The sequence below is a fragment of the Delphinus delphis genome, chromosome 3 (genome assembly GCF_949987515.2).
Source record: "Delphinus delphis chromosome 3, mDelDel1.2, whole genome shotgun sequence".
In the NCBI taxonomy this organism is placed as follows: domain Eukaryota; kingdom Metazoa; phylum Chordata; class Mammalia; order Artiodactyla; family Delphinidae; genus Delphinus; species Delphinus delphis.
This window is the reverse complement of record NC_082685.1, coordinates 67286685-67300023: the sequence shown is the minus strand read 5'-3', so window position 1 is coordinate 67300023 and position 13339 is coordinate 67286685. Positions and strand designations below refer to the sequence as shown.

General features: G+C 36.5%; 1 protein-coding gene across 1 annotated transcript in view; it reads right to left on the bottom strand.

Annotated features, from left to right (window-relative positions):
- The window catches only part of FBN2 (fibrillin 2), a 232723-nt gene that overhangs the window by 31048 nt on the left and 188336 nt on the right, over positions 1-13339 (bottom strand). Inside the window, exons 39-46 of the mRNA XM_060006959.1 lie at positions 12969-13094; positions 11643-11768; positions 10882-11034; positions 6357-6425; positions 5345-5470; positions 5038-5163; positions 3090-3215; positions 698-814 (exon numbers count right to left, since the gene is read on the bottom strand). Of these exons, the coding sequence (XP_059862942.1) occupies positions 698-814; positions 3090-3215; positions 5038-5163; positions 5345-5470; positions 6357-6425; positions 10882-11034; positions 11643-11768; positions 12969-13094 (969 nt within the window). The remainder of the gene's footprint in view (positions 1-697; positions 815-3089; positions 3216-5037; positions 5164-5344; positions 5471-6356; positions 6426-10881; positions 11035-11642; positions 11769-12968; positions 13095-13339) is intronic.

The following is a 13339-nucleotide window of genomic DNA, read 5'->3' as shown; positions in this document are numbered from 1 at the left end:
TGTCAGTGTTTGTTGTCATATCTTTTACTATCTTCTCCAGCAACTACAGGACCCCCTCCTCCTCCTTCAGTCACTTTCAATTTTTATTTCAATCACTGTCTGTTAGAGGCAAAGGCTAAAATTCTGTGCCATGTAGAGAAGACAGTTTTATTTTCCACTGAAAGTTTACAGTTGTTCACAGAGGTTAAATAGGTTTCTGAGGGCTGATTTGGAAACCTAGACACCACGCACTCTTTCTGTGGGAAAAGGCATCCCTTGCTTCAAAAGCTGACGGAAAATAAAATTTCAAAACACAACAGGGTTTTCAGTTGTAGATTGTCAGTGTTTGAATGTAAATCAAGAATGGATTTTATGAAATAATAACACTGAAACCATAACAGGTCTAACTTTGATCCCATCTAAGGGGTAAAAATAACCCCAAACCATAAATCAGTCCCAATATATTTACTATCATCTGCATGGCCTTTTCCCTTGAATCGATTAGTTGATTGACATAGTATTCAACGCAGCAGATTGTCTTGTGATTATTTAAGCCATGAGTGTGACTTCAGTTAACCAGAAATTAGTTAATGATATTACATATCTTTTGCACACATGCACAATTTGAATAATAAACATATTTATTCTTTGGCTTTATTCTGTGTTTCAGGATGTTGTGTAGAAATGAAAGAGAAGCAATAAAGGACTGAGTACTTACCCAGGCAATCATTATTATGAGTGAGTTCAAAGCCTGGGTAGCAGAGACAGTTATAGGATCCAACGGTGTTTTTACAAGTTCCATTTCCACATGGATGCCGCTCACATTCATCAACATCTACAAAGAAACACTGGCTCAAAGGAATTCAATTTTTTACTAGAAAAACATAGCCTATTAAACTTTTAGATTTTTTTTAAACTACTGGCTTACTTAGATTTTCCTCATTCAATACTAAGAACCCACATTTATTTAAGGAAAGTAAATATGAGGTAGAGCTAACTCAGAAGTAGAAAATTATAGGAAAAAGTGCCACTTAATGACTTACAGGAACATATACGACTCAGAAAAGAACTGGACTAATAAGCCAGCAACTATCTCCTTAGTAAGAGGTTTTTTTTTTTTTTTTTTTTTTTTGATAGGTAAGAGTGAGTTTATTCGCATAGGACGCTTGTGAGAGATTCAAGTGGGCAGAGGCAAGGGAGCGCAGCCCCGAGAATGAAGGGGGATTTGTTTTTTTTTTTTTTTTAATATTTTATTTTATTTTATTTTTTTTAACATCTTTATTGGGGTATAATTGCTTTACAATGGTGTGTTAGTTTCTGCTTTATAACAAAGTGAATCAGTCATACATAAACATATGTTCCCATATGTCTTCCCTGTTGCGTCTCCCTCCCTCCCACCCTCCCCATCCCACCCCTCCAGGCTGTCACAAAGCACCGAGCCAATATCCCTGTGCCATGCGGCTGCTTCCCACTAGCTATCTACCTTACTACGTTTGTTACTGTGTATATGCCCATGACTCTCTCTCGCCCTGTCACAGCTCACCCTTCCCCCTCCCCATAACCTCAAGTAGTAAGAGGTTTTAATGAATAGGTTCGCTTGTCAATTGTAAGGAAATCAATCTTTTGAAACACTAGAACAATTTGTTCTATTAAGCATTATAAATGCTCCCCCAGAAATTTTCATATCTTAATGTGATCAGTACAACAAAGGTAAACTGTGATTTCCTAAATTTTATGAATTAGTGGAATCTAAATTGAAGAAGTCTATTAGAGTTCAATTGTTATTAGCCTTTGAAAAAATGGAATTAATATTGAAAGGTCATGGCATATAAGAGAGGAGACGCTAGACTATGAATTCCAGGATGCTGAAAAAAAAAGAGGGTATTACTGTTCCTTAGGAAGGAAGCTTTGTTTAAGAGAGGTATTACCAAGGAGTCTAGGTGACTTTCATCATGGATGAATTGTTAGGACCAAGGACAGATTTTCACCATATGAATTTCTGAACCATATATCTCAGGGGTTTTTCTTAGCAAATCATATCCTCCCTCTCAGAGAGAACAGCCAGGAGAAGCATATATAAGCAAGCAATCTCAGAAAGTTCATGCAAGTAGGGCCGCATCCTCCGTGTGTCCTTTGCACAAGCACTCCCTAGAGAATTTTTCCTAGGACCATGGGAAATGTCTGCAGGGGAGTTCTTAGGAGGCACTGCAAGAATGGAGACGTTCTCCAGGTGGTCCTCATGTATGGATACGCCATAAAGGAAACTAGTTCTGCCGTTCTGCTGTACTGAAATCTGACCTTACGATTCACAAAGATAGTATCTTAAATACCAAAAGAGTAGATGCACTTTAGCTTTTTCTAAACTGAGAACATGATAATTATAAATAGCCAACTTTTAAATTTAATTTTCCTCCTTCAAGCGCAAAGTGCTTCAGTGGAGATGAGCCAATGGCTGACATCAGCTTTAAGTAGTTAAGCTGAGTTCCAAGGTGTCCAGCCCATCTGCTTTTGAAATCTTATTAATCATCAGCTCAGCAAGTACTTACTGAACACAATTATTGCTTAACTAACTGTACTTTAGCTACTGGGGCTTTTCAAAGTTCCGCTATCTTTGCTTCTAAAAATTGTTCGTAAGAGTTAAAAAGCAAAACAAGTAGATAAATCTCATGTATTCAATGATTCGGGTGAAAGAAGCATATGTACGTATGTGTGTGTTTATATATTCATTTCAAAACTGTCACTCTGCTACTACTCCCTTGTATTCTTGCATTCCAAAAGGCTTTCTTGAGTGGGAATAGAGAGGGGTAAATGGGCAGCTGGTACCGTGGTGATCTCTACGTAACCCTGAGTGTCCCAGAGCTCAGGTTAATAAGCATGTGAAAGTCACCTAGGGAAAAAGGCCGTAAACACTGAACCCAAGAACATATTATGGTGTGTCCTGCTTGCAATTTTTACATTGAATAAAACCATAAACAGTTTCACATAGCTCATTTTTTGTAAGACTGTTTCTGACAGAGACTTGGTAGTTACTGTGGCGAATGACCAAACTGTAATCTCTTCTGGAGTCTCAGCTCCACGTCACCCCCTGAAACTAATGTCCTCCTTCTTACCCATGCACATCGTCTGGTCCTGAGAAGCCTTAAAGCCGTTGTGGCAGATACACTGGTAACTTCCTTGTAAATCCACACACAGGCCATGACTGCAAACATTAGGAATTTCTAAACATTCGTTGCGATCTAGCACAAAAAATAAAACACATGTTATACATATCTGATCTTTATTAAGATTCCTTCATTTTTTTCCACAGGCGCTGTTTCTATAATCTGCTATTAATTATTACAGACAGTCTGAAAATGAACCATAACAACAGCTGAATCAAAATAAGCAAGGCTTTAAAAGTATCCAAACCTCTTTTCAAAAAATTTTAAATCATGCAATTTTTACATGCTGATTGGTATCTCAAGGACATTATTTTATTTTAGGTCCAATTCCAGGAAAATCCATTGAGAGACCTCTTCTTTTCCTAGCAAAAGAATCTAAAAGATATGGTGAAATAGGTTCAATATGAATGAATAGATTTACTTAGAAAATCTTTCCAAATTATCTTTTTTCTCTTTTTTTAAGTGGAGTATAATTGTTTTACAGTGTTGTATTAGTTTCTGCTGTACAGCAAAGTGAATCAGCCACATGTATACATATATCCCCTCTTCCTTGGATTTCCTTCCCATTTAGGTCACCACAGAGCATTGAGTAGAGTTCCCTGTGCTATACAGTCTGTTCTCACTACTTATCTATTTTGTACATAGTAGTGTATATATGTCGATCCCAATCTCCCAATCCATTCTATCCTCCCTTCCCCCCTTGGTCTCTATGTCTGTGCCTCTATTTCTACTTTGCAAATAGGTTCATCTATACCATTTTCTAGATTCCACGTACATGTCCTAATAAAAATAACCAAGAGATCACTGAAAAACTCAAAGAGGAAATAAAAAAATACCTAGAAACAAATGACAATGAAAACACAACGACCCAAAACCTATGGGAGGCAGCAAAACCAGTTCTAAGAGAGAAGTTTATAGCAATACAATCTTACCTCAATAAACAAGAAAAATCTCAAATAAACAACCTAACCTTACACGTAAAGCAACTAGAAAAAGAAGGACAAACAAAACCCAAAGTTAGTAGAAGGAAAGAAATAATAAAGATCAAAGCAGAAATAAATGAAATAGAAATGAAGAAAACAATAGCAAAGATTAATGAAACTAAAAGCTGATTCCTTGAGAAGATAAAATGGATAAACCTTTAGCCAGACTCATTGAGAAAAAAAGGGAAAGGACTCAAATCAATAAAATTAGAAATGAAAAGGAGAAGTTACAACTGACACAGCAGAAATACAAAGGATCATGAGAGAATACTACAAGCAACTATATGCCAATAAAATGGACAACCTGGAAGAAATGGACAAATTCTTAGAAAGGTACAACCTTCCAAGACTGAACCAGGAAGAAACAGAAAATATGAACAGACCAATCACAAGCACTGAAATTGAAACTGTGATTAAAAATCTTCCAACAGGGCTTCCCTGGTGGTGCAGTGGTTGAGAGTCCGCCTGCCAATGCAGGGGACACAGGTTCATGCCCCGGTCTGGGAAGATCCCACATGCCGTGGAGTGGCTGGGCCTGTGAGCCATGGCCACTGAGCCTGCGCGTCTGGAGCCTGTGCTCCGCAATGGGAGAGGCCACAACAGTGAGAGGCCCGCATACCACAAAAAAAAAAAAAAATCTTCCAACAAACAAAAGTCCAGGACCAGATGGCTTCACAGGCGGATTCTATCAAACATTTAGAGAAGAGTTAACACCTATCCTTCTCAAACTCTTCCAAAAAATTGCAGAGGGAGGAACACACCCCATCTCATTCTACGAGGCCACCATCATCCTGATACCAAAACCAGACAAAGAAAATACCTTTTTTGATAGGAAAGCATGGACAGTTTTTCAGTGCAGGAAGTGTAAAGAACATTGTGCTCAGTGTCAAAGAACAAGTCATTCTCTTTCTTACCTACACAGGCTCCGTTGGGTGAAAGTTTGAAACCTGCAGCGCACTCACAGCGGTAGCTGCCGGGACTGTTGATGCAGTCGGCATTTCGTTGGCAGAGGTTATCACCGTTGCTGCACTCATCAATATCTGAAAGAGCAACAATTCCATTTTTAAAACTTCATTATTGCATCAGTATTATATTCACTTAACCAATTTGGTGATCAATTCCCAAATGCTATAGAAGAAACAGTAAAAATCAGAAAACTGCCTAAAAACCAGTTATGTCTGCCAAACTTTTTTGGATAAGGTCACACATCATTCAGATTACCTTCACAGACCAGGAGCAGGTCATTGTAGCTGAATCCCGTAGGGCATTCACAACGGAAACTGCCAATCTGGTTAATACACACACCATTTGCACAAATGCCTGGAATCTCTTTACATTCATCAATGTCTGCAATTGAACAGATGTGATCAAATATACAGGGTTCTGCTTAATGTATTCACCATAAAACCTTGAATAATACTATGTGTACACTGGAGTGAAAACACACAGTGTCACAAAAATCAATTCTATACAAGTATGAATGATTTTGTGGTTTATGAAAGCATACAGACCATACGATATTATATCCTTTGAACAGTGATGAAAAAAAATGAAGCAGCTGATCAAATATACCAAGTGATATTAGTGTCAATATAGCAAATGAATTTCCTAGGGAATCAAGCTTCCTCTTAAGTTACATGTCAGGCTCCCCAGACTGCTATCAGCCATCTGATAAAGCCAGCTATGTTTTTTTAATTTTATGTCCTTTGTTATACATGAATTGATAATGGACACTTAAAATTATATTGTTTATTTAATCTTTGCAGAAGAAAAGTAGATTGTGTAACAGAAAGTACATTCAGGAGGAAGTGATTTATACAATTAATAATTCTGCAAATTCATAAGTAGATTGGGAGAAAGGAATACTGTAAAAATACACCCAAAACTTAAATGTATACTTATGAAAAAACAGATGGTAAAGGTTAAAATAAAGTGGATTATTTAGAGTCATGTAATACAATATTCATGAAGAGGAAAACTAAAGTTTCAGCTTGATATGTACGAAATCTTGAGATAGTCACATAACTATCATAACTCAATCACCAGACTATGTTGATGGACTAATCCCACTGTTAAAACTTGGTTAGAGGCTCTAAACATGTTATTTCTTTCTTGTCTAACTATATTAGATCCAAATACAGATTATTATCTTTTATGGTACTTTAAAAACACTGAACAAATTTTTACAAAATGCTACATGTATTAAAATAAACATAATTTAGTAAAAACTCACCAACAGCTTTTCCAGTGTGAATGTCAAAGGTGAATCCAGGAATATTTCCACATATAGTTTTAAAGTCAGCTTTAAAATATAAACAAAGCAAATGCACTCTTAAAATTCTCAAACTCCTTCAAAATAACATTTTACATAGTATTACTTTTACTGACAGATGTATTTTATATTATTCACAATGAGACATTTTAATTTCAATTATATTTATTTGATAACAATGCCAGCTTCTGCAAGAAGTGAATCTAGGCACACTTTATCATTATTGTTATTGCTATTCTTATTATTATCATCATTAACTTTTTACTGCTCTGATATTAGAAGTAAATCATTATGAGATTCAAAACATCTACTTTAGGCATTTAAATTCTTTGTATTTGGATATGGAGGGCTTTAAAAATGACCCGATTTACATAGATTGAAAAACCAGGTTAGTGTACCAATTTAAAAAGGGATTAGAATTGCACAAAGGCATAGGCATGCAAAAATAATTCTGTAGTGGTGAAACATGTTAACAATGAGTAATGAATGAGACATGAATTATGTCTTTTTTTAACATAAATGTCTATTTGTTGGAATGTGAAATTTGAGGCATCAAAAACAATGCATCGTGGAATAAAACAGAGACTATGAGAGTCACTCCACATAATTCACCAAACTAATAGTCTAATTTTTAAGAAGCATATTTCTTCTAATGCCCACTGCTACACACATGAATAAACCTCTTGAAAACAGTATCAAGTAAACACATACTGCAGACTATATGCCAAGTGCTATCTGGGGAGGGACTTTGTCTGTTTCATCCACCAATATTCACCAAGCATCCAGAACATATAGAAAGGCACATCACAGATGCTCAATTTAATGGCTTCTAACTGCATGGCAATATGAGAACTGTAATTTGTATACATCATCTCATTTAATCATCACTATAGGGACTTCCCTGGTGGTGCAGTGGTTAAGACTCCATGCTCCCAGTGCGGGGGGCCTGGGTTCAATCCCTGGTCAGGGAGCTAGATCCCATATGCATGCGGCAACTAACAGTTGGCATGCCACAACTAAGGAGCCTGTGAGCTGCAACTAAGGAGCCCACCTGTTGCAACTAAGACCCAGCACAACCAAAAATAAATAAATAAATGATCGTCCTTATAACCATATCAATTAGTCACTGTCACCACTGATTTATTATCCTTATTTAGCATACGAGGAATGTTTCAGAAAGGATAAATAATCATGGCAGAGCTGTGATTTAAATACAGACCAGTCTATCAGACCTAAGCCCTTTACTTCCTCTCACCTAAAAAAGTAATATTTTATTCCCCAAACCTATGATTTTCAATTTCTAACTGGTGAAGTTTTCAAATTACAGAATTATAAAAATGTTCCTATTTGTTTTTTTTGGAATAAAACTAGGGCAAGATAGAGCTAAGAAAATCCACTTGTGCCAAAGCAATCTTAACACATTTTTGACTGGAGATGTATTACAGCCACAGGCATTAGTTTCTGCAAAAATCCCCCAGTCAATAATGTATTAAGAAAGAAGGACAGAGCTGGAGGTATTAAGAGCCCTAATTTCAAACTATACTACAAAGCTACAGTCATCAAAACAGTATGGTGCTGGGCTTCCCTGGTGGTGCAGTGGTTGAGAGTCCACCTGCCAATGCAAGGGGCATGGGTTCATGCTCCGGTCTGGGAGGATCCCATGTGCCGCGGAGCAGCTGGGCCCGTGAGCCATGGCCACTGAGCCTGCATGTCCGGAGCCTGTACTCCGCAATGGGAGAGGCCACAGCAGTGAGAGGCCTGCATACGCCAAAAAGAAAAACAAAAAACAGTATGGTGCTGGTACGAAAACAAACACATAAATCAATGGAACAGAATAGAGAGTCCAGAAGTAAACCCACACTTATGTGATCACTTAATTTATGACACAGGAGCCCAGATTATACAGTGGGGAAAACACAGTCTCTTCAATAAATGGTGCTGGGAAAACTGTATAGACACTTGCAAAAGATTGAAACTGGCCACTTTCTTACACCATATAAAAAAATAAACTCAGAATAGATTAGAGACTTAAATGTAAGACTGGAAACCATAAACTCCTAGTAGAAAACATAAGCAGTATGCTCTTTGACACTGGTCTTAGCAATATTTTTTTGAATCTGTCTCCTCAGGCAAGGGAAAGAAAAGCCCTCAGGCAAGGGAAAGAAAAGCAAAAATAAACAAATGGGACTACATCAAACGAAAAACCTTTTGCACAGTGAAGGAAATCATCTACAAAATGAAAAGGCAATCTACTGAATGGGAGAAGATATTTGCAAATGATATATCCAATAAGGGGTTAATATTGAAATATACAAAGAATGGTCACAACTCAATATAAAAAATACAAACAATCTAGTTAAAAATGGGCAGAGGACTTGAATAGACATTTTTCCAAGGAAGACATACAGATGGCCAACAGACACAAGAAAAGATGCTCTATGTCAGTGATCATCAGGGGAAGGCAAGGCAAAACCACAATGAGATATCACCTCACACCTGTCAGAATGGCTATTATCAAAAAGACTACAAATAGGGCTTCCCTGGTGGCGCAGTGGTTGAGAGTCTGCCTGCCGATGCAGGGGACACGGGTTTGTGCCCCGGTCCGGGAGGATCCCACATGCCGCGGAGTGGCTGGGCCCGTGAGCCATGGCCGCTGAGCCTGCGCATCCAGAGCCTGTGCTCCACAACGGGAGAGGCCACAACAGTGAGAGGCCCACGTACCGCAAAAAAAAAAAAAAAAAAAAAGACCACAAATAACAAGTGCTGGTGAGGATGAGGAGAAAAGGGAACCCTTGTGTACTGTTGGTGGGAATGTAAATTAGTGCAGCCACTATGGAAAACAATATGGAGGTTTCTCAAAAAATTAAAAATAAAACTGCCATACAATTCAGCAATTCCACCCCTGAGTATTTATGGGAAGAAAACAAAACACTAACTCAAAAAGATATATACATTTTTATGTTCTCTGCAGCATTATTTACAATAGCCAAGATATGGAAGCAACCTAAGTATCCACTGATGGATGAAGTGATAAACAAGATGTGATATACTGTGTATATATATATATATATATATACACACACATATATATACACAATGGAATATTACTCAGCCATAATAATGAATGAAATCTTGCCACTTTCAACAACATAGATGAATCTAGAGGGCATTTTGCTAAGTGAAATAAGTGAGACCAAGAAAGACAAGCAATGTATGACTTCACTTATATGTGGAATCTAAAAAACAAAACAAACAAATGAAACAAAACAGAAACAGAATCATAGTTATAAAGAAAAACTGGCGGTCACCAGAGGGGAAGGGAGTTGGGGGTTGGGCAAAATAGATGTGAGGGATTAAGAGGGCCAGATTACCAGCTATAAAATAAATAAGTCACAGGAAAGTAATGTATCCATAAGGAATGGTCAATAAAATTGCAATAACTTTGTATGGGGACATATGGTTACTAGACTTATTGTGGAGATCAATCCGTAATGTATATAAATGTCAAATCACTATGTTGTAATCCTGAAAACAATATTGTATATTAATTATAATTCAATTAAAAAAAAGAAAAAAAGAGAAAATTCATTTGCCCACTGAATTTAAGCCACTGAGAAAGGCCTCATATGTCACTTTTCACCATGCCTCTCCTTAATTTCATCATGTTAAATGAAACATTTTAATAAATATACCCTAACTAACACTGTATTTGGTAACAAATGCATAACCATTGTTTCCTATTTGTCCTATTGGTTCATCTCTTAGTATCTACAACTATTAAGAGTGATCCCTTCTCAGGTCATAAAGGAACCTGAGTGGGCAACAATTTTAAGACAATTTTTTTGCTCTTGTCTCTATTATTGTTCAGTTTTTCTTTCAAAAGAATCTGTGCTTGGAGAAAAATTTTACTGTATAAAGACCAGTTCTCTTTTCTGCCTAAAAATTTCAGGTAAGTTTGAGGGAAATGATGCATAAGGAAAACTTTGACACTACATTGCTTTTATGTTAAGTTTGCTCATCAAATCCATTTTTTGCATATTTTCCAAGGTCGAACTAAAAAGATACTCACTGAGCTTGCTGGACTTTATAAATGACCACAAATTTTTAAATCAAAATGACACCTTCTAAATATAGCACAATGACACACAATAGTTTCTCAATAAATACTTGTTTTATGAATAAAAGAATAAGTAAGCAGCACGTTTTAAGATAATGAGTTTAAATGGGCTAGCGTTATAAATTTTAATTTCAGCAATGCGGCTTATTTTCAGGATCCAGACTCCTACTCAACAGACATCTCAGGAATTAGTGTTTGAATCCCAAAGAGGGCTGCTTCAGAAACCGAGCCATATGAGCTCTTGGATATTTTCAGAACGGAGTGTGTCTGCTTTCCGTACTTTTAGTACTTTTTGCTTTTCCTCTACTGTTACATGTATACCTGTGTCACTGACTCGGCCTTCAGCAGAAGCAGGAGCTGTGTGCTTACCCGTTCCTGGCGTTGGGCATGGTTCACAAGGTTTGTTCCAGGCTTTGCCCACATTGTATGTGCAGCAGCACATCCTCTTTGTCACATTAAAAGGCAACTCATTCTCACAAGTGGTTCCATTATAGCTTCGGTAGCAGAAGCTTTTTCTCATGTCTACATAGAGAAAAACAAGTAAGCCAACCAATCCTATCAGCAAGCAGCTAATAGCAAACCCCACACACCTGGACACACCAAACTTCCTCGATTAACTATGAAAATTTTCACGGTCGTTTGAAGGTATCTTAAAATAATTCCTTAAGCTGAACACAAATCATTTTTAGATAAGCATCTTTCCTGTTTTTAAATAAGGGGTTTCATTTACAATTTTCTTTGGGGGACAAAGTTAATAGATACTTCTCTATTCAAATGCATTTATTTAATTTAAAAAGGATTACATGTTAAATTTTAAATGTTCTCTTATTCATAAAATAATGTTCACTTCACATGAATGGAAAATAAAAATTATTCAAGAATATATATTTACAATATTTGATGAAATTTTCTACCTGACTCATGCTTTGTAACATGCAACTATGTAGCCAAAGTTCAAAAATATGGTACAGACCCAGAAGTTTATAAGACTTTGAAATACTTCACTATTCATAAAGATTTAACTTCCAAACTTTCTGAATAATAATTCTGAGATGTAAGTATCTGGGAGATAACTGTTGGCCAGGAAGCCAGCAACTGTGACCTAATCAATCTCAGAGACCTTTACCTACCCATACAGTTGTGGCCTCCATTGACCTGCATGTATTCAGGTGGGCAAATGCAGGTGTAATTTCCCAGGGTGTTGTAGCAAGTCCCAGGTCCACACACACCAGGATGTGCAAAACACTCATCAATATCTAGAGGAGGCAAGAATGTCCATTAATTAGTAAATATTTTCCCCATGAATTTATATCACTTAAACTACTGAACAAAGCATATAGTTGATTCCCCAAATTCATGTTTTTATAGAATTTATCTTATTTTTATAAAATTTAGAATTTAAAGCAATTACATAGGAAATGCCCCCAAATATGCATTTACATGATATAAAACATGTCCTTCTGAAGAATAAAAACCTAACATTCAAAAATAAAGATGATCAAAATAAACTATTCCGAAGTGGCAAAAAATAACTTAAATGGCACCTATACTTTTTAATTGAAATTTCATATTCGTCAAATGGAATTGCTTTAAAGCTACTTTCCTCTTATGTCATTGAAAACCAAATATTAGTGTCAACTTTAAACTGAATGCAGTTAGAAAAGCCTCTTTCTTTAAAATTAAAAAGGCTTTCCTTTCAAATTAGCACCCATTCAGAGATTCTAGAAGTAGCACAGCTGCTGGGTAATTCTCCTTATTAAATCATATTTCTTCCAGATGCATTTATCTAACATGTTCCAAAAGAAAAGTTATAATGGAAACAATTACATTACATGTTTAAGGTTCATTTTTTAGAAGCATTCATTCATTCATTCCATAAATAAATACTGAGATTCTACTGTAAGCTAGAACTTGTAGCTATAAAGATGAAATAGATGTGGATCTTGCTTCAAGAAGCTCCCAGTCTAGTGGGGAGACAGACCTCTAAAAGGATGATTACACCGCCATGTGAGAAGTTGGGGATGGAACCAAGAAAGGCATCTGCATAACCTTTGAACTGCTTCATACTATGTTGTCCAACATTTAAAAGTTACTGAAAATATTAGCCTAATGGTTGCATTGAAACTTATCTATTTTTCTATATAAAATATAACTTATTGGTATTTGAACTAATAACTTATTTTGATACTGAATGTTTTCGTATTATTCCAGCTTCCCCCACTTATTACCAACCCATTTACTCAGAGAAAAATAATGGTAAATTGTGGCAAATAATCTGGAAATTAATTTACCTATCATCATACAACTTAGCAGCACTGATAGGAAAAGAAAAAAGCTATAAACCAGTCTCAACATATCCTTTGATAAAATTTGAAGATGGACCCTTTTTCTCCAGTCCTGACCAGTAATTTTGTTTTAAATAGCACTAATAATTTTTAGGTATAAATTTATCTCACCTTCACAGATGCGGGTTTCCTCACTGAGGTAGTAGCCTTGAGGGCACTCACACTGGAAGCTCCCGAAAGTGTTGATACAGTTTCCACCCTGGCAGAGACCTGGTAACTCCTGGCATTCATCAATATCTGCAAAAGGGGAGACAGCTCAGATACCATCATGAAAGATAAGAGTTACTATGAGAGCTTTCAAACGTGTGATACTGTAAGACCTGCAGACTTCCACACATCCAAGTGAATGCACACTTAGATGAGAGGTTTATTCTGACCATGAATTTTCTTGGCTTTGTCATGGAACTTTGCTATAATCTGAGAAGAGTAATTACAGCAAGCTGAGGATGATTAAAGTTGCGGATAATTATAAAGAGTTTCTC